Below are 23,637 nucleotides of genomic sequence, written 5' to 3'. Positions count from 1 at the left end.
ATATTGTTTTAATGAGAAATTATACAAGAAAATTCCTGAAGTATCTTATTAATGTTCCCCCGTACACAATATCTTCTTATGTATAAGATCAAATCAACAGCAGAATAAAAAATAACTGTCAAAAAGCGAGAGGGTGGCATGGACATATATATGCTACCAAACGTGGGGTGGATGGCTGGTGGGAGGCGGTCGCATGGCACAGGGAGATCAGCTCAGTGCTTTGTGACCAACTGGAGGGGTGGGATGGGGAGGGTAGGAGGGGGGAAGACGCAGGAGGGAAGAGATGTGGGAACATATGTGTGTGTATGGCTGATTCACTTTGTCGTAGGGCAGAAGCTAGCACACCATTGTGGAGCAATTATACTCCAATAAAGATGTAAAAAATAAATAAATAAAAACTGTCAAAAGCTATATTACCAATCTGATTTTTAAAACAACAATAACAGGCAGTTAGTGATTTTTTTTTCTTTTTTAATTTACATTACCAGAATTCACATTTCTAATTCTAATATTTATTACTTGAGAAAGAAGTTAAAAAGAATAAGAGACCAAAACCTCAAAAGTGCATTCTGAGGGAATTTAAACAGTAGGAAGATAGGGAATAACCTGTCTTCGGCAAGACTCTATAGACTTCTCATAGAAGGAAATGAATCTGAAGTTCCCTGGTGAGATCACCCCACCCATGGATTCCAAAAGTAGGAGTCAGGGAATAGTTTATAAAATCTACTATAGGGCACTTTTAGCTCAGTGCAGCTTAAGAATAAACATCTAGGGCTTCCCTGGTGGCGCAGTGATTGAGAGTCCGCCTGCCGATGCAGGGGACATGGGTTCGTGCCCCAGCCCGGGAAGATCCCACATGCCGCAGAGCGGCTAGGCCCGTGAGCCATGGCCGCTGAGGCTGCGTGTCCGGAGCCTGTGCGCCGCAACGGGAGAGGCCACAACAGTGAGAGGCCCACGTACCACAAAAAAAAAAAAAAAAAAAAAAGAATAAAGATCTAAAGAAACTATAAATAAGCAATATTCATATATATTTCCTTTCTAATCTAGACCAATTAGGTTCCACTTAACTAGGGATCTTTAGCATACTATTCATTCATTCAACTCTGCACAATATATTACAGAATGTACTGGGAGGAATACAAATATAGTATCAGAACCTACCTTGAAGAAATAAGATCAATACATACAAAAAAGTGCCGTGATAGAAGTACAAATAAAATATTTATGCAAGAAGGACTGAGAAAGCGTTAGGGAATGTATGAAGTGAATTTGGGCATAGGAAAACTAGAAAGGAGGGTGGAAGGAAAAAACTGTAGACGGAAGGACCAGTGTAAGGCAATGACAGAGGCCCAAACAGAGACTTATAAGAAGGTATTGGTTAGAGCATAAGGAATTGAAATTAAATGATCAGAATATTAGATATGGACAGACTGCAAAAGCCTTGAGTTCCAGCATAAGGGATTTGAACTTTATTTTGCATACCCTAAGAGTTCATGAGTAAGGGGAGATGAATAAAGGTTTAAATTAAGAATATTAATCTCACATAATGATTAAAATACAGAGTAAGGGAAAAAATAGTGTCAGAAAAGCTACTGGACCATCAATGAGTCACTTTGCTGTACAGCAGAAATTAACACAACATTGTAAATCAACTCTACTTCAATAAAAAAAATTTTTAAAAAAAGAAAAGCTACTGGATTTAACTACAGAAATAGTTTATCAGATAAGAATCGTTACAAAAACTCATATCCACCCAACTCGTAGCAGAGCTAAATCATATTTTAAGAAAAATTATATACACATTTAACTCCATAAACTTAATTCTTATGAATTGAGCCAAAAAAAATAAAAGGAAAGACAGACTTCATCCACCCTATTACTCAATGAATTTATTCCCCAAAGTAAACATGAGATGAGATGGGAGCTACAATTCTACATTCCCTCAGTCTCAATTCCCATGTGCCTCTCACAGCATGAGCATCACAATTCTAGTGTTAAAGATATGGCCATTTTTCATAAAACATGTCCCTTAATCCTAAGTGAACCACTTCATCAAATGTTCCACCAAAGAAAAAGAAAACAGTAATTTGCTCTAGCACTGCTCTAAAACTGCTATGTTAGACTTGATGAAAGATAATACTATATTGTGCTTTATGTGCTATTTAAGAAACTTCACAAGAAAAATTTTAGCTAAATTTTTGCTTCACATACTGACTTTAGAACCTAAGCCCTGCTTAATGCCTTTTCGCTTCCTCATCTTAAGCATTTAAAGCGTACTGGAGGTAGCAAAACAGGGATTTAGTCTAAAACAAGTATTTGAGGACATAAAATTTCCTAAAAATAATGAAATGTTTCAGGAAGCTAAAACCAGGCAAAGAAAAACAAAATCTCTGAGGGTGGGTAAGGTTACAGAAAGCATGGGCACAAAGTGCAAGACACCTGAACTCCATGGAACCTACGTATGAAAAGGATAATAGATAAGGTGGAGGGTAATTATGAACCACTTATGAGCACGTCTTTTTATTTTCCCCCATAACCATTAAGATCCCCTCTCTGAATCAATATTTTGATACAGTATTATAAAATTCTGTCAACTTATGTATTAAAAAGTCTTTTATAACATTAACATTTGCTAAAAACTAGACTAACACACTTTAGAAGACAGAAATGTTTTTAAAGTACAGACTTGTGTTTGTTTTGCCTAACTGGTTAAAGTATTTCCAAGTCACAAGTTTATTTATCCAATACCTACTGAGCACTACTATGTGCCAAGTACTGTGCTAGATGCTAGAAGTACAAAGTGAAATAAAATATAATTCTTGTTCCCTTCAAGGAGTTTATAATCTAATGAGGGAGACATACTATAATTAGCATAACCATGTTATAATCAAAGTACAAAGGATACCATAAAAGCAAACAAGGAGGTCAAGAATACTTTTTTGAAGTACTAAAGTGATTTGGAAGGTCAGGTAAAAGTTACAGCTGTGCTTCCTAACTTGACTGTGCACCAGAACCACATATAGAGTTGATGTCTAGGACTCACTTCAGATTTAGTGAATTAGAATCTCCAGGGGTGAAGCCGAGAAATCAGTATTTTTAACATGTACCTTGAGTGATTCAGAATCACGGCCAGGTTTTGCTGGCAGTGAGCTAGAAGTATAGACAACCATTCCAGGCAAAGAGAATAGCTCAGTATGGTTGGAGTAGGTGAAATACAGACAGAAAATCAAAATGAAATCAGAACAAGAGTACTGACACAATTAATGTGACATTTCAAACAGGATCTAAGGAATTGATGTGAACTTCCACAATAAAAGGCAATCATCTGTGTCGTGTGTTTCGGTAAATGATTTCTGACATGAACTAGTTTCTTATTGAAGTATATGGAAAAACTAAATGCAAATACTTTGCATTGCAAGACAAAGTAAAATGCTCCTTTTAAAAAGCAAATAAGGTAAAACAAAATAAAACAGAGTTCTACTCATAATTTTTATTCAATGCAGTGACCACTCATTTTTCTCAAGATACACAGCCTGAGAAGCTATGATATACGTCAGAAGCTAGGATAATACTGTTTTAACTTGAAAATGTTCCATAATGTATAAAATAAATTCAAACTGTATTTTGAAATTCAAGCTTTAAAACTGAAAACCACTCAATGATTTTAAGTTTCCAAACTGTTATTTCATAATTGTTTATTACTTTCTGATTAAAATTTACTTATAATTATATTTTTATACTTAATTCCAGGTAGGGGTAAAGTGAGATAAGTCACCAAGAAGAGGAGTATTCACGATAATAGACTAAAAGCCAAATAGAATCTATTCTATTGATCGCTTTTTATTAAGTAGTAAATGTTTTAAATCATCAACTGTTTCAATCCCCAATTCATTCTCCAACAAAGACTTCATAACCAGAGATGTAGACAGGAAAGCATCTGAAACAGGAATAAGCTTTTAAAGAATACTCTTCAGAAACCTAAGGACAAACTTACTAATTATTATATATAAAATATATCCTACAATTATATTCTATTTCTAAAAAGTCCTTCTAAATCTTACTTAAATCATTTAAACATATCCTCATGACTTATAGACAGGACAAAGACTCATTTACCAAAGTGAAACTTACTGCCAAGCCATGCATAGTAATTCCCTGAAGGAGCACATTGGGTATAGAAGCAATAGCAGTTAAAAATCAACAGACTAACCACATACACCTATTTGAGAACTAATTAACAAATAACAGTAATCAGCTAATTACAAGAATAATTCTTAAATCTGATATAACAAATCATCCTTTCTCAGACTTAATTTAATGTACTTTTAAAAAATGGTATTACCAAGATGCCTTAACTTCCAGATGAAATACAGGAATTAAATTACAGTTGCAAGGCTATAGTTGTCAGCTTCTTAGGCTAAAATGATCTGTTGACATAGACTGTAAGATAACTTTGTTTCCTGAGTCATGCCCTGCTTCCTTTCTTCTCCTGCAGCACTTTATACATATCTCTAGTCACTTTACTGTAAGTACCTAAATCCTGCAAAGAAGGTAGTACCACTACCATGTAATAGCTAAGGAAATAGGCTTAGTATCACGAAATGATTAACCAAAATCACCACTAAACCCAGATTTCAAACTCAGATCTGTTTAACTGCAAAGCTCTTTCCACACTACCTCACAGGTAGAGAGGAACACAGAACTAAGTAAATCAAACCTAAATAACTGAACTGACTGCAATTTCTTCTATAACTGCTTTGGAAGTAGCAAAAAACAGATCTATCATATCTGACAAACCAAATGTAGAGGACAGGTGTTTAGGGGTGGAGGTGTGGGAGTTCTGCTTAGTACTTGAGCTCCCTCATATAATTAGGGAATATACCACTTTATGAGTCTTCACAGAAGGTAGAGCTCCCCCCTCCCTATAGAGAAGCTAACAATGCCACATAGTCATTCTTCTTGTCACCCCTGCAGCATGGACATGGGCACTTAATCTATATTCTGCCAACATGACATTCCCACCAAGGACTCTAAATTAAGAGCTAGAGACAGTAAGAAGCTGGGACGGCAAAGGTCAGATTTTGGCAGCAGGCCACAGAAGCAACATTAAGTTTCCAAAGGCAACGGTAGCAGTAATGTGGTAGCTGAGTCTAGCCATCAGCAATTCAAGGTGCATTCCTATCACTGGACTGGTTTTATGCCTTGATTTTTAGATATGTCTTTTCTGTTACGTAGTCTCTCTTGTTCCTGACTCTTTAAGGCCTCAGCCTTCCCAGCAATTTGGTAAACTAATCAATATGCTTTCAATAAATATGCTTTCAATAAATACCTTTTCTACTTGAATCGGTCAGAATTGCCTTCTGTTGCCTAAAATTAAACCCAGACTGAAGCATTGAATAATTAAATAAATGACACTGAACAATTATACTTTATCAAATCTTTTTACCTTAGTGTTGATTGTTGTTTTATATAATTTGCAATTATGCTCTTAAGTAAGAACTATTTTATACATGATAGTTATGCTCTAACAACAACAAGATAATTTCAAGTTCGGTTTCTTTATGTTTTTCAAAAGCAACACAAAAAAACAAATATAATATCATCTAAAGGTGATTTTCACTGAGGATCAGAGTTAAGCTTTATTAAGAATACTTACCTGTCAGGAATACCTAGCCTCTTGACACTTCTATAAACAGAAAGAGTATTTGCAACATGTCGATAATTAAACCAGAATCGGGATGTACATACCTAAAGTAATAAAACAAATATATTATTTTTAGGAATCAAAATAAGCTACAGAGTTACAGAATTACTTCTCTTTAAGTAGGATGTAGAGATACCTAAAAAAAGAGTATGTCATAATCAGGACTAGAAACAGCAAAGCACATAAAGAATGGTCAATAAAACCAATCTCTCTAGAAAAAGGTCTTTCATCACTAGTCAAAAAAACATTCAGCTTAAGAGAAAACAAATATTTAGGGAATTTAATCAAATACTGAACAAACTTAGTTACTCTCAATTTATGATTCTATAATGTTCCTATTTCTAAAATATTAAATTCTTTAGAACCAAAGACAATGCCCATAATCTCTTCACAGAATAGAAAAGAATATTAACTACATTGGGTTATATAATATTCCTTTCACTCTGGATTGCTTCCTAATTTTAGTTGTGAAAAACATAAGAGAGAGACTAAAACAAAGCATAGAAAACAGGTTTATATGCACATAAGGGAATGCATTATAAAGAAGCTGTTGAACGGAACAGAAAACTAGAAACGATTTCAACAAGTTTTACACTTAAAGACAAACTGATCCTTAAAAAAGATAACAAAGATACTAGGAAAATCTAATGCCATGCCTCAAAAGTCAGCCCTCTCGAATGCTCATTCCAAAGGAGAAACCAGAGACTGGGATCAGTTGGTAATATATCTATCCACTAAGTATCCTCCTACCTCCTACCACACTGTTCTGCTGATAGTAAGTGTAATGACAGTTTTGAGAATACCACAAATGTTCTTGCCCCTGTAAATAGGACGGAACCACAAGATTTTTTTATTAAACTGAATTTTCAACCTGGAATCCAATAAGGAGAAGACTAAAATTCTTGACTACATAAAAAAATATATACCATAAAATCCTAACAGAAATGAAAAACTTGAAATAATTATAACCCAATAAGAAAAAGATGAACAGCCCAATTTTGAAAAATGGGCAAAGGATGAGAGCAAGCATTTCATAACAAAAGTATTAAAAATAGACAATAAAAGTCTTAAAGATGCTCAACTTGTCATAATATAAGAAAACAGGTTTGTGATGTTTCTGTTGGGCTGAAGCCTTCCCTAAGCAGATTTCCAGCCACTGTGAGGATGGTAAATGGCTTTCAGCTCATGCTGAGTGGCTGCCTAGAGTCCTGTGCTGAGGATGACTGTGAAGCGGGTCCAGGGACTGTAATGAACTCTGAGCACTGGCTTTCACTGGTGAGCAAGGGAGCTTCTGACTGGAGTCAAGATGGCAGAGTAGGAGGACGCAGAGTTCGTGTCTCCTCACAACTAGGTCACCTACCAGGTGCTGGTGGAGGACCTCAGACACCTAAGGGGACAGGAGGAATCCCTGCATTATCGGGCCAGAGGTCAGGCCTGATCTCCTGTGGTGGGAGTGCCAAGTCCAAACCACTGGACTATGAGAGAACCTCAGACCCCAGGGAATATTAATCGTGTGAGCTCTCCCGGAGGTCCTCATCTTGGCACCAATACCCAGCTCCACCCAACTGCCTGCAAACTCCAGTGCTGGATGCCTCACACCAAACGACCAGCAACAAAGGAACACAGCAGCACTCATCAAAAAAAAAAAAAAAAAAAATGAGATGACAAAAATATATGTTACAGATGAAGGAGCAAGGTATCCTACAAGACCAAATAAATGAAGAGGAAATAGGCAACCTACCTGAAAAAAAATTCAGGGTAATGATAGTAAAGATGATCCAAAATCTCAGAAACAGAATGACGGCACGGATTAAGAAAATACAAGAAATGTTTAACAAGGACCTAGAAGAACTAAAGAACAAACAGTGATGAACAACACAATCACTGAAATGAAAAATACACTAGAAGGAATCAATAGCAGAATAATTGAAGCAGAACAAATAAGTGAGCTGGAAGATAGAATGGTGGCAATAACTGCCAAGGAGCAGAATAAAGAAAAAAGAATGAAAAGAAATGAGGACAGTCTTAGAGACTTCTGGGACAACATTAAACGCATCAAGAGTCAAAATATAGGGGTCCAAGAAGAAGAAGACAAAGAGAAAGCTCTGAGAAAATATTTGAAGAGATTATAGTTGAAAATTTCCCTAATATGGGAAAGGAAATAGCCACCCAAGTTCAGGAAGCACAGTGAGTCCCAGACAGTAAAAACCCAAGGAGAAACACATCGAGACACATATTAAACTCACAAAAAATTAAATTCAAAGAAAAAATATTAAAAGCAGGAAGGGAAAAGCAACAAATAACATACAAGGTAATCCCCATAAAGTTATCAGCTGATTTTTCAGCAGAAATTCTGCAGACCAGAAGGGAGTGGCAGGACATATTTAAAGTGATGAAAGGGAAAAACCTACCATCAAGATTACTCTACCCAGCAAGGATCTCATTCAGATTCGATGGAGAAATAAAAAGCTATACAGACAAGCAAAAGCTAAGAGAATTCAGCACCACCAAACCAGCTTTACAACAAATGCTAAAGGAACTTCTTTAGGCAAGAAACACGAGAGAAGAAAAAGACCCACAAACAAACCCAAAACAAGAAAATGGTAATAGTAACATACATATCGATAACTACCTTGAATGTAAATGGATTAAATGCTCCAACCAAAAGACACAGACTGGCTGAATGGATACAAAAACAAGACCCATATATGTCTCTACAAGAGACTCACATCACACCTAGGGACACATACAGACTGAAAGTGAGGGGATGGAAAAAGATATTCCATGCAAATGGAAACCAAAAGAAAGCTGGAGTAGCAATACTCATATCAGATAAAACAGACTTTAAAATAAAGACTGTTACAAGAGATAAGGAAGGACATTACATAATGATCAAAGGATCAATCCAAGAAGATATAATTATAAATATTTATGCACCCAACATAGGAGCAACTCAGTACATAAGGCAGATGCTAACAGCCATAAAAGGGGAAATCAATACTAACACAATAATAGTGGGGGACTTTAACACCCCACTTACACCAATGGACAGATCATCCAGACAGAAAATAAATAAGGAAACAGAAGCTTTAAATGATGCAACAGACCAGACAGACTTAATTGATATTTATATGACATTCCACCCAAAAGCAGCAGAATACAATTTCTTCTCAAATGCACACAGAACATTCTCCAGGATAGACTGTATCTTGGGTAACAAATGAAGCCTCAGTAAATTTAAGAAAACTGAAATAGTATCAAGCATCTTTTCTGACCACAACGCTATGAGATTAGAAATTAATTGCAGGAAAAAAAACTGTTAAAAACACAAACACATGGAGGCTAAACAATACGCTACTAAATAACCAAGAGATCACTGAGGAATCAAAGAGGAAATCAGAAAATACATAGAAACAAATAACTGTGAAAACACGAGGACCCAAAACCTATAGGATGCAGCAAAAGCAGTTCTAAGAGGGAAATTTATAGCACTTCAATCTCACTACAAGAAACAAGAAAACTCTCAAATAAACAATCTAACCTTATACCTAAAGCAACTTGGGAAAGAAGAACAAAATAAATCCCAAAGGTAGTAGAAGGAAAGAAATCATAGAGATCAGACAAGAACTAAATAAAATAGAAGTGAAGAAAACAATAGCAAAGATAAATAAAACTAAAAGTTGGTTCTTTGACAAGATAAACAAAATTGATAAACCTTTAGCCAGACTCATCAAGAAAAAAAGGAAGAGGATTCAAATCAATAAAATTGGAAACGGAAAAGAAGAAATTACAACTGACACTGCAAAAATACAAAGGATCATGAGACATTACTACAAGCAACTATATGCCAATAAAATGGACAACCTGGAAGAAATGGACAAATTCTTAGAAAAGCACAATCTCCAGAGACTGAACCAGAAAGAAATAGAAAATATAAATAGACCAATCACAAGTAATGAAATTGAAAATGTAATTAAAAATCTTCCAACAAACAAAAGTCCAGAACCAGATGACTTCACAGGTGAATTCTATCAAACATTTAGAGAAGAGCTGACACCTATCCTTCAAACTCTTCCAAAAAATTGCAGAGGGAGGAACACTCCCAAACAAGTTCTATGAGGCCACCATCACCCTGATACCAAAACCAGACAAAGACATCACAAAGAAAGAAAATTACACACCAATATCACTGATGAACATAGATGCAAAAACCTCAACAAAATACTAGCAAACAGAATCCAACAACATATTAAAAGGATCATACACCATGATCAACTGGGATTTATCCCAGGGACGCAAGGATTCTTCAATATAGGTAAATCAACCAATGTGATACACCATATTAACAAATTAAAGAATAAAATCAAATGATCATCTCAATAGATGCAGAAAAATCTTTCGAAAAAAATCAACACCCATTTATGACAAAAACTCTCCAGAAAGTGGGCACAGAGGGAACCTACCTCAACATAATAAAGGCCATATATGACAAACCCACAGTAAAGATCATTCTCAATGGTGAAAAACTGAAAGCATCTGCTCTAAGATCAGGAAAAAGACAAGGATGTCCACTCTCACCACTATTATTCAACATAGTTTTGGAAGTCCTAGGCATGGCAGTCAGAGAAGAAAAAGAAATAAAAGGAATATAAATTGGAAAAGAAGAAGGAAAACTGTCACTGTTTGCAGATGACATGATACTATACATAGAAAATCACAAAGATGCCACCACTAGAGCTAATCAGTGAATTTGGTAAAGTTGCAGGATGCAAAATTAATGCACAGAAATATCCTGCATTCCTATACACTAACAATGAAAGATCAGAAAGAGAAATTATGGAAACTATCCCATTTACCATCACAACAAAAAGAATAAAATACTTAGGCATAAACCTACCTAAGGAGGCAAAAGCCCTGTACTCAGAAAAATATAAAACACTGATGAAAGAAACCAAAGATGACAAAAACAGATGAAGAGATATACCATGTTCCTGGATTGGAATAATCAATATTGTGAAAATGACTATACTACCCAAAGCAATCTACAGATTCAGTGCAATCCCTATCAAATTACCAATGGCATTTTTCACAGAATTAGAACAAAAAATTTTACAATTTGTATGGAAACACAAAAGACCCCAAATAGCCAAAGCAATCTTGAGAAAGAAAAATGGAGCTGGAGGAATCAAGCTCCCTGACTTCAGACTATACTACAAACCTACAGTAATCAAGATAGTATGGTACTGGCACAAAAACAGAAATATAGATCAATGGCACAGGATAGAAAACCCAGAGATAAACCCATGCACCTATGGTCACCTAATCTATGACAAAGGAGGCAAGAATATACAATGGAGAAAAGACAGTCTCTTCATAAGTGGTGCTGGGAAAACTGGACAGCTACATGTAAAAGAATGAAATTAGAACACTACCTAATACCATACACAAAAATAAACTCAAAATGGATTAAAGACCTAAATGTAAGATTTGACACTATAAAACTCTTAGAGGAAAACATAGTTAAAATACTTTATGACATAAATCACAGCAAGATCCTTTTTGACCCACCTCCTAGAGAAATGGAAATAAAAACAAAAATAAACAAATGGGACCTAATGAAACTTAAAAGTTTTTGCACAGCAAAGGAAACCACAAACAAGACAAAAAGACAACCCTCAGAATGGGAGAAAATATTTGCAATCAAAGCAACCGACAAAGGATTAATCTCGAAAATTTACAAACAACTCATGCAGCTCAATATGAAAAAAACAAACAACCCCATCCAAAAATGGGCAGAAGACCTAAATAGACATTTCTCCAAAGAAGACATACAGGTGGCCAAGAAGCACATGAAAAGATGCTCAACATCACTAATTATTAGAGAAATGCAAATCAAAACTACAATGAGGTATCACCTCACACCAGTCAGAATGGCCATCATCAAAACATCTACAAACAATAAATGCTGGAGAGGGTGTGGAGAAAAGGGAACCCTCTTGCACTGTTGGTGGGAATGTAAATTGATACAGCCACTATGGAGAACAGTATGGTGGTTCCTTAAAAAACTAAAAATAGAACTACCATATGACCCAGCAATCCCACTACTGGGCATATACCCTGAGAAAACCATAATTCAAAAAGAGTCATGTACCACAATGTTCACTGCAGCACTATTTACAATAGCCAGGACCTGGAAGAAACCTAAGTGTCCATAGACAGATGAATGGAAAAAGAAGATGTGGCACATATATACAATGGAATCTTAGCCATAAAAAGAAACGAAATTGAGTCATCTGTAGTGAGGTGGATGGACCTAGAGTCTGTCACACAGAGTGAAGTAAGTCAGAAAGAGAAAAACAAATATCATATATTAACGCATATATGTGGAATCTAGAAAAAATGGTACAGATGAACCTATTTGCAGGGCAGGAATAGAGACGCAGATGTAGAGAACGGATGTGTGGACACGGGGGGAAAGGGAGGGTGGGATGAATTGGGAGATTAGGATTGACATATATACACTATCATGTGTAAAATAGCTAGCTAGTGGGAATCTGCTGTATAGCACAGGGAGCTTAGCTTGGTGCTCTGTGATGACCTAGATGGGTCGGATGGGTGTTGGGGGGAGGGAGGTCCAAGAGGGAGGGCATATGTGTATACATATAGCTGATTCACTTCATTTTACAGAAGAAACTAACACAACATTGTAAAGTAGTTATACAACAATTTAAAAAAAAACGTAAATTGATAAGTATCCAAAAGTCTGACAATTCGTACTATTGGCAAGGGTATGACAATACCCTTGCCAATAGTATGAGGGCAAATACTATAGATATGAGGACAAAACACTCATATCCTATTTATAGGAATGTGAACTAATATAAACCTTCTAAGAGGGTAATTTGCAACATATATCAAGTTTGAAAATGTACTTATTTTTTTATTTAGCTCATATAAGCATGTAAAAATATGTGTTCAAGGACTTTCACTATAATATTGCCTACATTAGCAAAAATCAAAACCAAAAAGCTAGAAACAAAATCACTACCCATCAGTATTATTTTTTTAACCATGAGTATGGATTATCTTTGTAACATTTTTTATTAAACAGAGACAAAAATGTTTTATTCAAAGCAGATCCTGAAACTAAAATAGAATCTGACTTTCCTTCTATCTCCCTCTGGTGGCAAGTTTTCTTAATAATATTACAAGAGCGAAGGGGCATTTCATTTACCTCTGATCATCTAGTCAAGATTAAAATTAATTCAAACTGGGAGGAAAAACATATATTTTTTTTTCTTTAATTTGAACTACGTAACATTTAAAGAAATGTATGTTTTATACTTTCAACTTGGCCCTGGTCAAATTTCATAATTTTCCACTTAAGAAAGTACAATTTATTGAAGTCTCACTCTACTAAGAGTTAATGTGTAAAATATTGCACAAAACATGAAAACTGCAGTTGTCAAATACTCAGAAGTAATTCTTTTTCACCTTCTATTTCTCATCTGAGACCTAGGTTGCTGAGATTAGAGAGGGGCTCAGTTAAAGGTTTCCCAGAACAAGGAAGACTTCAATGTGTGTGTAGTATAAGCTAATAGGCTCCTATTCTAAAAGATGAGCCCTTTGGCAATTAGCTGTCGCACATAGGCAGTTATTCCCTCTTTTAAGAATTCCTATAGAGAGACTAATTGGAAGTGCCCTTAGTTTCCTATAGAGCAAGTTATCTTCTCAAATTGGTGGATCATGGCCTGCCTCCTCATAGTTTTCCCCAATTTAAGTGGTCACTGAAAACCCATCTCCTTATCATGAGCAGCTTTTGTTCAATTCCTTCATAAAATCTCTTACGAGGCAGTAGCATATAAAAGGTTTTTGTTCCTAAGAACAAGAAAATGAGTCATGAACCCACGTTGCTATTCTATTTAATCACAGTAACATAAAATTAATTTGTCTTCTAAACTTTTCTGTGTAACTTGAATTTTCTACAATGATCATTTATTTTTGTAAACAGAAAAAAATAATTAAAAAATAAAAACAAAATAGCCAAAGTAGAGAGTATCTATAAACAAATATTACAGATAAGAAATACAATTACCAGTTTCCATCATTAAAATAACTCTACACTTTATAAAATGCTCCCTTTCACAATAGGATCCCTAATTTATTTTTCCATGTATTTACACATCACCCCTTGACAGACACACTGAAGACAAAGGATATTATTAGTTGATGTGATCAATTTAAAATATAGCTAAATGAAAATAATTTCTGTTATAAGATATAAATTATTTTCATGAATTTGATTCACACAAAATTTCTCAGATACACATCTAATGTAAACAACGAGGTATACCTTTATAGAATACACTTACCAAAACCGCCCAGTTGTTCGTATGGCCACTTCTGAAGAACTGTTCCGCTTGATCCTATTAGTCAAATAATAGCAAAAAGCTTAAAAGAAAGTCACATTTCCCAGAATAAAGACTGATAAAGGACAGTTACGATTCACGGAGTTTTTACAGTTGTAATAACAGTGAGCCATCATTATGCAAGTTTATAAATATTCTAGTATCTGACCTTATGAAAGACAAAATAGTTTTATTTGGGGGGAGCAGGAGGCTACTGCAAGAGGGGATTTTTGTTTTAAAACATTTTATCTCAAATGCAATCAGCTCTTCCTCATGCTTCTCATTTTCTATTCAATCTTCAAATTGTGAATGACATTTCATTTCTTGATTCACATATATTAATACCCTTCCTGCTGAAATTTCATTCAATATTCGTTCCTACTCTGTGCTGAGTGCTTCCTATTATTTTATTTTAACTCACCAATATATGTGATTAAACACATTCTCTAGCATACTTCCATGTACCATTTTGCTAATCTGTTAAAGTCTGAATTATATTTACCATCATGGAACATTAAAAACCTCAGCATCCAATACCATCCAGACACCTAATGAACATGACTTTTATTATATATTAAAATAATAGTGAATATAAACCATAATGATTTCAGATCTGCCCCTAAACAGTATTAATTACTAGAACAGTCAGACTGCCTGGATTCAAATCTGGACCCTACTACTTACTAGCTGTATAAACTTAGGAAAGCTGCTTAATTTCTTTGTACTTCCATTTCCCCACCTATAAAATGATAACATTACCTGACTCACAGAATGTAGGAATGGTGACTAGAACATAGTAATTGTATAACAAATATTAGCTGTTTTAATTTTCAGCTGGCAAGAAAATTTCAGAAAGAATGAAATAAAAAATTCACTCAGTGTGTGTGCGTCATATGTGTGTGTGTGCGTCATATATGTGTGTGTGTGTGTGTGTGCGCGCGCCATATATATATATTTCTTTTTAAACTTTCTCAACAGCTGCATAGATGCTAAAGAAAGCAATGTGCTATAGTGGTTTAGGAACCTGAAGATCTGACTGTGAGAATGGGGTTAAGTCATTTAGCTCTGTAGACTTGATTTTCCTCATGTAGAAATGGGAGTTGACCCGATAACCTCTAATGTCCCTTCCAGCTCCAAAATCCTCACATCATTAAGACTTCAGTGAAAAAATTGAGATGGCAAAACTCTTTTGTGATTGTTTAGACAATATAGACACTGCAAAGTTATTCATTCATTCTACACACAGTGGAGCACCTATTATGTGCCAGGTACCATGTAATGTACAGGGATGCAAAAAAGTCACTAAAAAACATGCTGCTTTCTCTCAAGAATCCCAGAGTTCAATAAAGAAGACAAGCATGCAAACACATTACACTACTATGTAACGTTCATTCATTCATCACATTCATTGGGTACCATGTGCCAGTCCCTGTTCAGTGCTCAGAATACAACGATGGGCAAAAATAGTGCTAGTACTTGCCTCCAAAGAGGTTACTGTCCGATTTGATAGACATACATTAAGCAGATAAGGACAAACTACAAATTCTATAAAGGTAAGATATACAGTATCATAAAAGAGTATAATAGGGGGACCTAACCTGATCAGGGAATGGGAGGGGGAAGGGCAGGCAGGGATGTCAGGGAAGGTTTCTCTAGAGAAGTGACATTTGGTTAGGATCCAAAAGATAATGAGAAGAGGGAAGATAATTCCAGACAGAGGGAACATGAGCCCAAATGGCAGAAGGAAGCTTAAAAATTTCTAGAAACTGAAAGATTAGCACAACTAGAAGTTTGAAAAAGAGAGAGCGGGAGAGAGAACTGGAGGTGTAGGCAGGAGCCAAAGAATGTAAGGCCTTGTTTATGGGTCATAATCAAGATTTAGTTCTTTATCCTTAAAGCAGCATTAAGGTATATACGGGTGACATGATCAGATTTGCATATTTAAAAGTTACTCGGGCTGCAGCTTGGAGAACAGACTGGAAAGAAAAAAGAATGACTTGAGCCAGACCAATTAGGCCAGACCATCATCTAAGTGAAAGATGATGTAATAATAGAGTACAGAGAATACATGGGTTATAAGAGACGAGTGCTATACTAGCTAAGTGCACAAATTACAACAGTAAAGGCAAAAGTAAAGGATAGGGAAAGATTCTACAGAGGTTAGCTTTTACTGCATTTAGTAAATAAGCAAACAGAAGAAACTGGAGGAATGAAATATGGTAATGTAAAAAAGCACAACTGTGTAACTACAAAAAAGGGTAATGGTATCCAAAATGAAGTATACAAAATAACCTACTAAATAAGGACAATAGAACTTCTATTTAAGTTTACATTATCTAAACAATATGCTTTATAAATACTGAATATATAAATTAGCAATAATTCATGAATAGAAAGAGGGAGTGCATGCTCTCTTTTTAACTGGTAGGGATGTGTATTCAAAAAGTTTTGAGCCGCTGGTCTAAGCTCAAGGTCTGAGATGGTGGGGAGAATGGGGTCCTATATGAAGAATGGAAAAGTCTCTGCTTAGAGACCAGATCATGATGTTTAGACTCTATTCTGTATGTAATGAAAAAAATACTGAAAAGATTCAATCAGAAGAATAATGTGATCAGGTTTACATTTGATGAAGACTAAAGTAAGGGAGTTTGGAAGCCTAGAGGAAAAAAGATAAAGTTATTGCAATAATCTAAGCAAGAAATGACCAGGGCCTGCATTAAGCCAGTCGAACTGGACAGGTGAAAGCAATTTTAAAAGTTCAGAACATAGAATTTAGTGATGATTAAAATGTGAAATAAAGAGAGGAGTTAATTTTAAAAACCCTAGGTTTCTAGCTTAGAAGCAACCCCACAAGAGGTGGGGTAGGCAGAATATAAAACTTTGGACACAAAGTTTCAACTGTCTGCTGACTATCTGGGCCCCTAAGCCAGCTGGATATTCTGAAAAATGATGCTAGAGATGTAGGCTGCAGAACTGGACGAAGGTATTGTCAGAGTACAGGGGATAGTAAAAGCTTTGTAACGCGCCAGAACGTAGTGTGAGCCAAAAATAAAACACCGTATCCATCTGACTCCTATTAAAGGAGAGCGTTATAGTTTGGTAGCAGGGAAAAGTAGGTGCGGCACTCATGCGCTGACCTTTCACCAGCTAGGGACTGCACGCTCGTCGGAGCAAAGGATCAGGCCCTCCCCCGCCGCCCAGGACTTGATTCTTTTCATTCACCGTTTTAAAAGGCTGAAACAGACGGACACTGTCCTATCCCGTCCCCTGCGACACCCTCCCCACAGCCCAGTCAGCCTAGGAAGAGGCTGGTGGGTGACTCCAGAAGGCTTCCCTCGGCGGCTGTGTATCGGACATCTGCTGGGCGCTGACAGCCAGGCCACAGCTGTCCCCCCAGGGCCCTGTCGCTCAGAGGGCCTGACTCCTACCTCGATCTGACTAGCGGCCAAGCTGCCGAAGGGCAAGAGCAATAACCCTACCAGGATACAGAAACCCTGGCCGAGAAAACAGGTGTCGGCCATGTTTGCCGGCTTCAGACTCGCGCACCTGGAGGGGCGGAGCGAGTGCCGTAAAGCAGCGCGGGGCAGGGTTTTGCGTACTTTTGTTTTGGTTTTTTTTTCTTTGCGACGCCTGCCCCGCCTCCTGGCCCCTCGCCCGCCTTTAGAAGCCCGCGCTTCCGTAGACCTTGAGTTTCCCGGGTAACTGGGGCACAGTAGATGAAGGACTTGAGTACTTTATCTTTGACTACATTTTTGATTTTTTTTTTTTTTTTTTTTTGGTGCGCGGGCCTCTCACTGTTGTGGCCTCTCCCGTAGCGGAGCACAGGCTCCGGACGCGCAGGCTCACTGGCCATGGCTCACGGGCCTAGCCGCTCCGCGGCACGTGGGATTTTCCCGGACCGGGGCACGAACCCGTGTCCCCTGCATTGGCAGGCGGGCTCTCAACCACTGCGCCACCAGGGAAGCCCTACATTTTTGATTTTTATATCGTAAAATGGATGTAACATTTTAAAACTTTTTTGAAAGGTGAGAGAGAAAAACGTGTGAACCCATAAACTTTAAGAAATTATTTCCTTTTCCGCGTAGGGCTGCCAGTACTTTGACTATATGAAGCATGATGTGGTGAGAAGAGTAAGCTTTGGGGCACAAAAAGATGAGTAATTGGATCAATTACAAATGAAAAGATGGGTGAGTGCTTCAGCTAACAGGCTTGGGGTCTATTACCTATTAAAAGTATGAACCCGGAGAAATTAGTGAAATTTTTGTTTCTTTTGTAATTATAGAGCTAAGACATCTCAGAGTCTGAGGATTTAATAAGATCATGTGTATTTATTCCATTATGTTCGTTATATGCATTTAAATTCTGCTTTGCGTCTAGCATGACATTAACATGTGTTTATGCTGCTTTCTAATCTTCATAAATTTAACATTTAATGGTAACATGGAATTCTTATGCCTCAGCCAAAGTAATTGCCCTTTTTTGGGGCAATACAAAGTCTCAACGGTTTACTATTAAAACAATATTGTAAAGAGTATCTTTGGGTATTGGCTTTTTACACTTGCGAATTACTTTCTTTGGATAATTTTCCTGGAGTAGGAATGTTGAGTCAAAGGATACAAAAGTTTTAGTGGCTATGAATGATGTTTCTCTCCAAAGTGTACAGATCTACAGTGCCATCAAAATACACAACCTAAGACCAAATTATACCATTTTTTTCTAAATTCCTTGGGATAAAACGTTACCTCAAGGTTGTTATACTTCTAATTCTTTAATTACTATCAAGATCTGATGTCTTGTTTTATAAAATATCTGTAGGTCCTCTGATGTAAATTATATGTTCATAGCTTTGTTTTACATATGAGTTTGAACAATATCTTTATAAAGAAGTGACATTGACCCTAGCCATAGTTTATGCTCTTGCTTTCCCAGTCTCGTCTCTCTTTCCATTTTGTTTCTCTTGCTTTTGCACTTTGTGATATCTTTAATGTTAGGTAATCAAATTTCAGGCTTTCCCTTGTGAAGATAAGAAAGTTAGCACACTACCACCATGTCTTGTACCTGAATGCCTCAAGTTCATTTAGGTCTCAGACCAAAATTTTATTTTCTTTTAATTTTATATTTAACTCTTCAACTATCTGGAATATATTTTGGTATATTCTATAAGATGTTTTAATATGTTGAGTACTGCTGCATAACAAGCCACCCAAAACTTTGTGGTGTGTCCACACCCAGAGACACAAGGATGTAGAAACAGGGAGACATGATTCTGTGGGAGCCATTGCTATAATGATCTACCAGTACTTTTATCAAAATTGGTATTTAATTATCCAGTATAATTTTCTACATAATGCTTACCTTTCTTATTGACTCATGATATCTCTTGTATTAAATTCTTATAAGAAATAGAATATTTCTAGACTCTGTTCTCTTCAATTAAAATAGGTGTCTAGTTTGGGGCCAGAACCATGTATTTTTAAAAAAATATTTATTTATTTATTTATTTATATTTTTGGCTGGGTCAGGTCTTAGGTATAGCACATGGGATCTTTCATTGCGGGGTGCGGGCTTCTCTCTAGTTGTGGTGAGCAAGCTTCTCTCTGGTTGTGGTGCACAGACTCCAGAGCACGTGGGCTCTGTAGTTGCAGCACACAGGCTCTCTAGTTGTGGCATGGGCTCAATAGCTGCAGCTCACAGGCTCAGTTACCCCACAGCATGTGGGATCCCAGTTCCCCGACCAAGATTGAACCCGCATCCCCCGCATTGGAAGGCAGACCCTCAACACCGGGGAAGTCCCCCCCATGTTATTTTAATTATTGTTGCTTTTAATATGTTTTGATATTTGGCCATTAGGGCTAACCGTTTCAGTACACTTCATTTTTCATGAAATTCTTTGATGATTTTGCCTGGTAATTTTCCAACTGAATTTTATAATCCTTCTTTCAATTTATTAAAAAAAATACTATTTGGGTTTTTTCAATGGGATTATGAAAAATCTGTTAATAAATTTGAGAAAAGCTGACATCTTTATCATATTTAGTCTCTCATTCAGGAATATGGTAGTTTCATTTATTTGTGGTTGCTTTTTTAAATTTCTCAGTAAAACTCTAAGTCAGAGGTCGCTAAATTAAGCTACTTCATAAGCATTTTTAACATTTGTTGTTATTCTTAATGGATGTCCTTTTCATTATGTAGGAAATATATATATAAATGATTATAAATAATATCTATAATATTATGTATTCTGTTCAGTTATTGTTGGGATGCAAGTCATATTTTGTGTCCAACTGCTTTTTCATTATTTTAATAAGAATTATTTAATTATCTTAATATTCAAAATTATTTAAAACTTTTGTTTGACAAATTGTTTTGGCGTTCCTAGTTTTACAGTAATGTTATCTGCAAATTATCTTTTTGTCTCTTCCTTTCCAGTATTATTTCTTGTATTGTATCTTGGATCAATACTTCATTTTCATGGCTTATGTTATGGCTTAATATTAATTAATATATTAATTGCAGAAGATTTTCTTGTTTCATTTTAATTTTAAAAGAATGGCTTTAGCTCTTTTCCATTAAGTCTGTCATTAGCTCTTGGATTTGAGTAAATGCTCATTGTTATGTGAAAGAAGTAGACTTCTATTCCTCTTTTTTCATTGAACCACTGATTTTCAAGTATGGGGTGGCCAGCTTCAGACCTTAATGTAGGACACATGAGCAGTTTTAAACACTACTCAAAGTGGGAAATAATAATTTTTTAATCTGTTAATATGTGAAATAGCATAGTTTAAAATTTGGTTAGAATTGTTAACGACACTCAGATACAGAGAACAGATTGGTGGTGCCAGAGGCAGAGGGCAGAGGGTGGGCAAAAGGAGTGAAGGCATTCAAAATGTATAAACTTGCACTTAAACAAATAAATCCTGGGAATGGTGACTGTAATTAACAATACTGTATTGTATATTTGAAAGTTGTTAAGAGAATAGATCTTGAAAGTTGTTAAGAGAATAGATCTTAAAAGTTCTCATTGGGCTTCCCTGGTGGCGCAGTGGTTAAGAATCCGCCTGCCAATACAGGGGACACGGTTCAAGCCCTGGTCCGGGAAGATTCCACATGCCGCAGAGCAAATAAGCCCATGCACCACAACTGCTGAGCCTGCGGTCTAGAGCCCGTGAGCCACAACTACTGAGCCCAGGTGCCTAGACCCCTTGCTCCACAACTAGAGAAACCACCACAATGAGAAGCCCGCGCACTGCAAGGAAGAGTAGCCCCCCGCTCGCCGCAACTAGAGAAAGCCCACACGCAGCAACAAAAACCCAACACAGCCAAAAAATAATTAATTTTTCTTTTAAGTTTTCATCACAAGAAAAAAATTGTTACTATGTGATGATGGATGTTAACCAGACTTACTGTGGCAGTCATTTTGCAGTATATGCATATATCAAATCATTATGTTGTACACCTAAAACTGATACAATATTTATGTCATTCTATCTCAATCTTTTTTAAAAAAGTTGTTAACCAGAGTCTGCATTTAGACTACAGTTCAATTCAGTTATTCATTAAATGAATAATTGACTTAGCAACTAAAAGAGAAAACAAGCATTTGATTATCAGATCAAAATTACACACATCTATACACGTGTATTCATGGCTTCTGTAATAAAGTTTTTATGCCTGAGCCTCACAGTAAGTAAACCATGAAGTCTATCCATGCTGGGTTTTTAAATAGCCTTTTTTTAAAATTGACGTATAGTTGATTAACAGTATTATATTAGTTTCAGGTGCACAGCATAGTGAATCAGCATTTTTACAGATTATACTCCATTAAAAGTTATTACAAAACAATGGCTGTAAGTCCCTGTACTATACAATATATCCTTGTTGCTTATGTATTTTGTACGTAGAGGTTTGTATCTCTTAATCCCTTACCCCTGATTTGCCCCTCCTCCCTTTCCTCTCCCCTCTGGTAACCACTAACTTGTTTTCTATATCTGTGAGCCTGTTTCTCATTTTGCTCTATGCATTTGTTTGTATTGGGTTGGCCAAAAAGTTCATTTGGGGTTTTCCTTAAGATGTTATGGAAAACCCGAATGAACTTTTTTGGCCAACCCAAATATCATTTTTTAGATTCCACATATAAGTAGTATATAAGTAGTATACAGTATTTGTCTTTCTCTGTCTGATGTACTCACTAAGCATAATATTCTCTAGGTCCATTCACATTGCTACAAATGTCAGAGTTTCATTCATTTTACGGCTGAGTAGTATTCCATTGTGTGTGTTTGTGTGTGTGTGTGTGTGTGTGTGTGTGTGTGTGTGTATACACATATATATCATATCTCCTTTATCCATTTGTCTGTTTCTGGGCACTTGGGTTGCTTCCATATCTCGGCTATTGTAATAGTGATGCTATGAACATTAGGGTGTGCGTGTCTTTTTGAATTAGCATTTTCGTCTATCCATGCTGTTTTCACTATTGTTCTTCAATCAAACAATAAATCAGATTGACTCTATTGATTCTCGTGTTGGATCAGTGTTTATTCTTGCTCTCTCCTCTTACCTACACCCTATCATATCTTCTTTTTTGTTCTCTTTTTCTCTCTTCTCTTTTGTGCACCAAGAACACCATTGTGTTATTCATTCGCTCAGTGGATATTTATAACACCAGTTATGTACCACGCATTGTGCTAGTCACAGGCAACAGAAGAGAGAGCAAAAACTGAGCAAGTCTCTGCCCTCATGGAGCTTACAGTCCAGGGGAGAAAGACATTAATAGTAGAAGCATTTAAGCAAATGTAAAAGTCTAACAGGAGAGTTCCTAGTAGGGGACCCAAACCTTATAAGAAAAAACCAGGTTAGGTTTCCCTGAGGAAATTGACTGAACTGAAATTAATGAGTTATTGAGGCAAAGATGGAGGGGAGGGAAAAGCTTTCAAAGCAGAGGAAATAGCTCTTGCAAAGAACCTATGGAAGCTTGCCTTATCAGAGGAGCTTTTTAATCACTCATAACATTGTGCTTGCAGTTCAAGAACAAAAGAGAGAGTGCTGTAAGATGAAACTGCATTGCTAAGCAGGTGCCCGCTCCCTTCAAATCCTTGAGGGTCAGGTTCATGGAAAGCTTCAGAATGGTAAAGATCATGCTGGCTCCAAAGACGAGAATGGCTGCAGGTAGAGCATTGGGGAAGCTGCTGTTACAGTTCAAGCAACGGTAGCTTGGACCAGAGTGGTAAGAGTAAAGATGATGAAAAATTGAGAGAACCAGTAAGAATTTTAAGATTATAACCAACAGAACACGATGATAGATTATATTTAGGAAGTAGGAGAGAGGACAATTTTAAAGATGACTTTTGGATATTTGACTCTTACAACTAAATGCATAGTAGTGTCTTTTTTTTAAACATAAGACTCACAGGAAGTGGACCAGGTTTAGGACTTATATACAAGTGAGGTCTGGCTTAAACATTTGCCCAGAGCAATTTGGAAGACAGACTTGCATTAACTTATTATAAGAAGTACTTCTGTGACTAC

General features: G+C 36.4%; 1 protein-coding gene across 2 annotated transcripts in view; it reads right to left on the bottom strand.

The window, feature by feature from the left end:
- The window catches only part of PIGK (phosphatidylinositol glycan anchor biosynthesis class K), a 143,503-nt gene extending 125,683 nt beyond the window's left edge, over window positions 1-17,820 (bottom strand). For both annotated transcript variants that reach the window (XM_082675783.1, XM_082675784.1), the window contains exons 1-3: window positions 17,541-17,820; window positions 14,077-14,130; window positions 5,657-5,748 (exon numbers count right to left, since the gene is read on the bottom strand). In XM_082675783.1, coding sequence (XP_082531909.1) covers window positions 5,657-5,748; window positions 14,077-14,130; window positions 17,541-17,633 — 239 coding nt within the window. In that variant the 5' untranslated portion in view covers window positions 17,634-17,820. The remainder of the gene's footprint in view (window positions 1-5,656; window positions 5,749-14,076; window positions 14,131-17,540) is intronic.
- Between the last annotated feature and the right edge of the window lie 5,817 nt (window positions 17,821-23,637).

Source organism: Grampus griseus, assembly GCF_964374135.1.
Source record: "Grampus griseus genome assembly, chromosome: 1".
NCBI lineage: Eukaryota > Metazoa > Chordata > Mammalia > Artiodactyla > Delphinidae > Grampus > Grampus griseus.
Note: the sequence above shows the minus strand (reverse complement) of the source record. Positions and strands in the feature narration are given on the sequence as shown.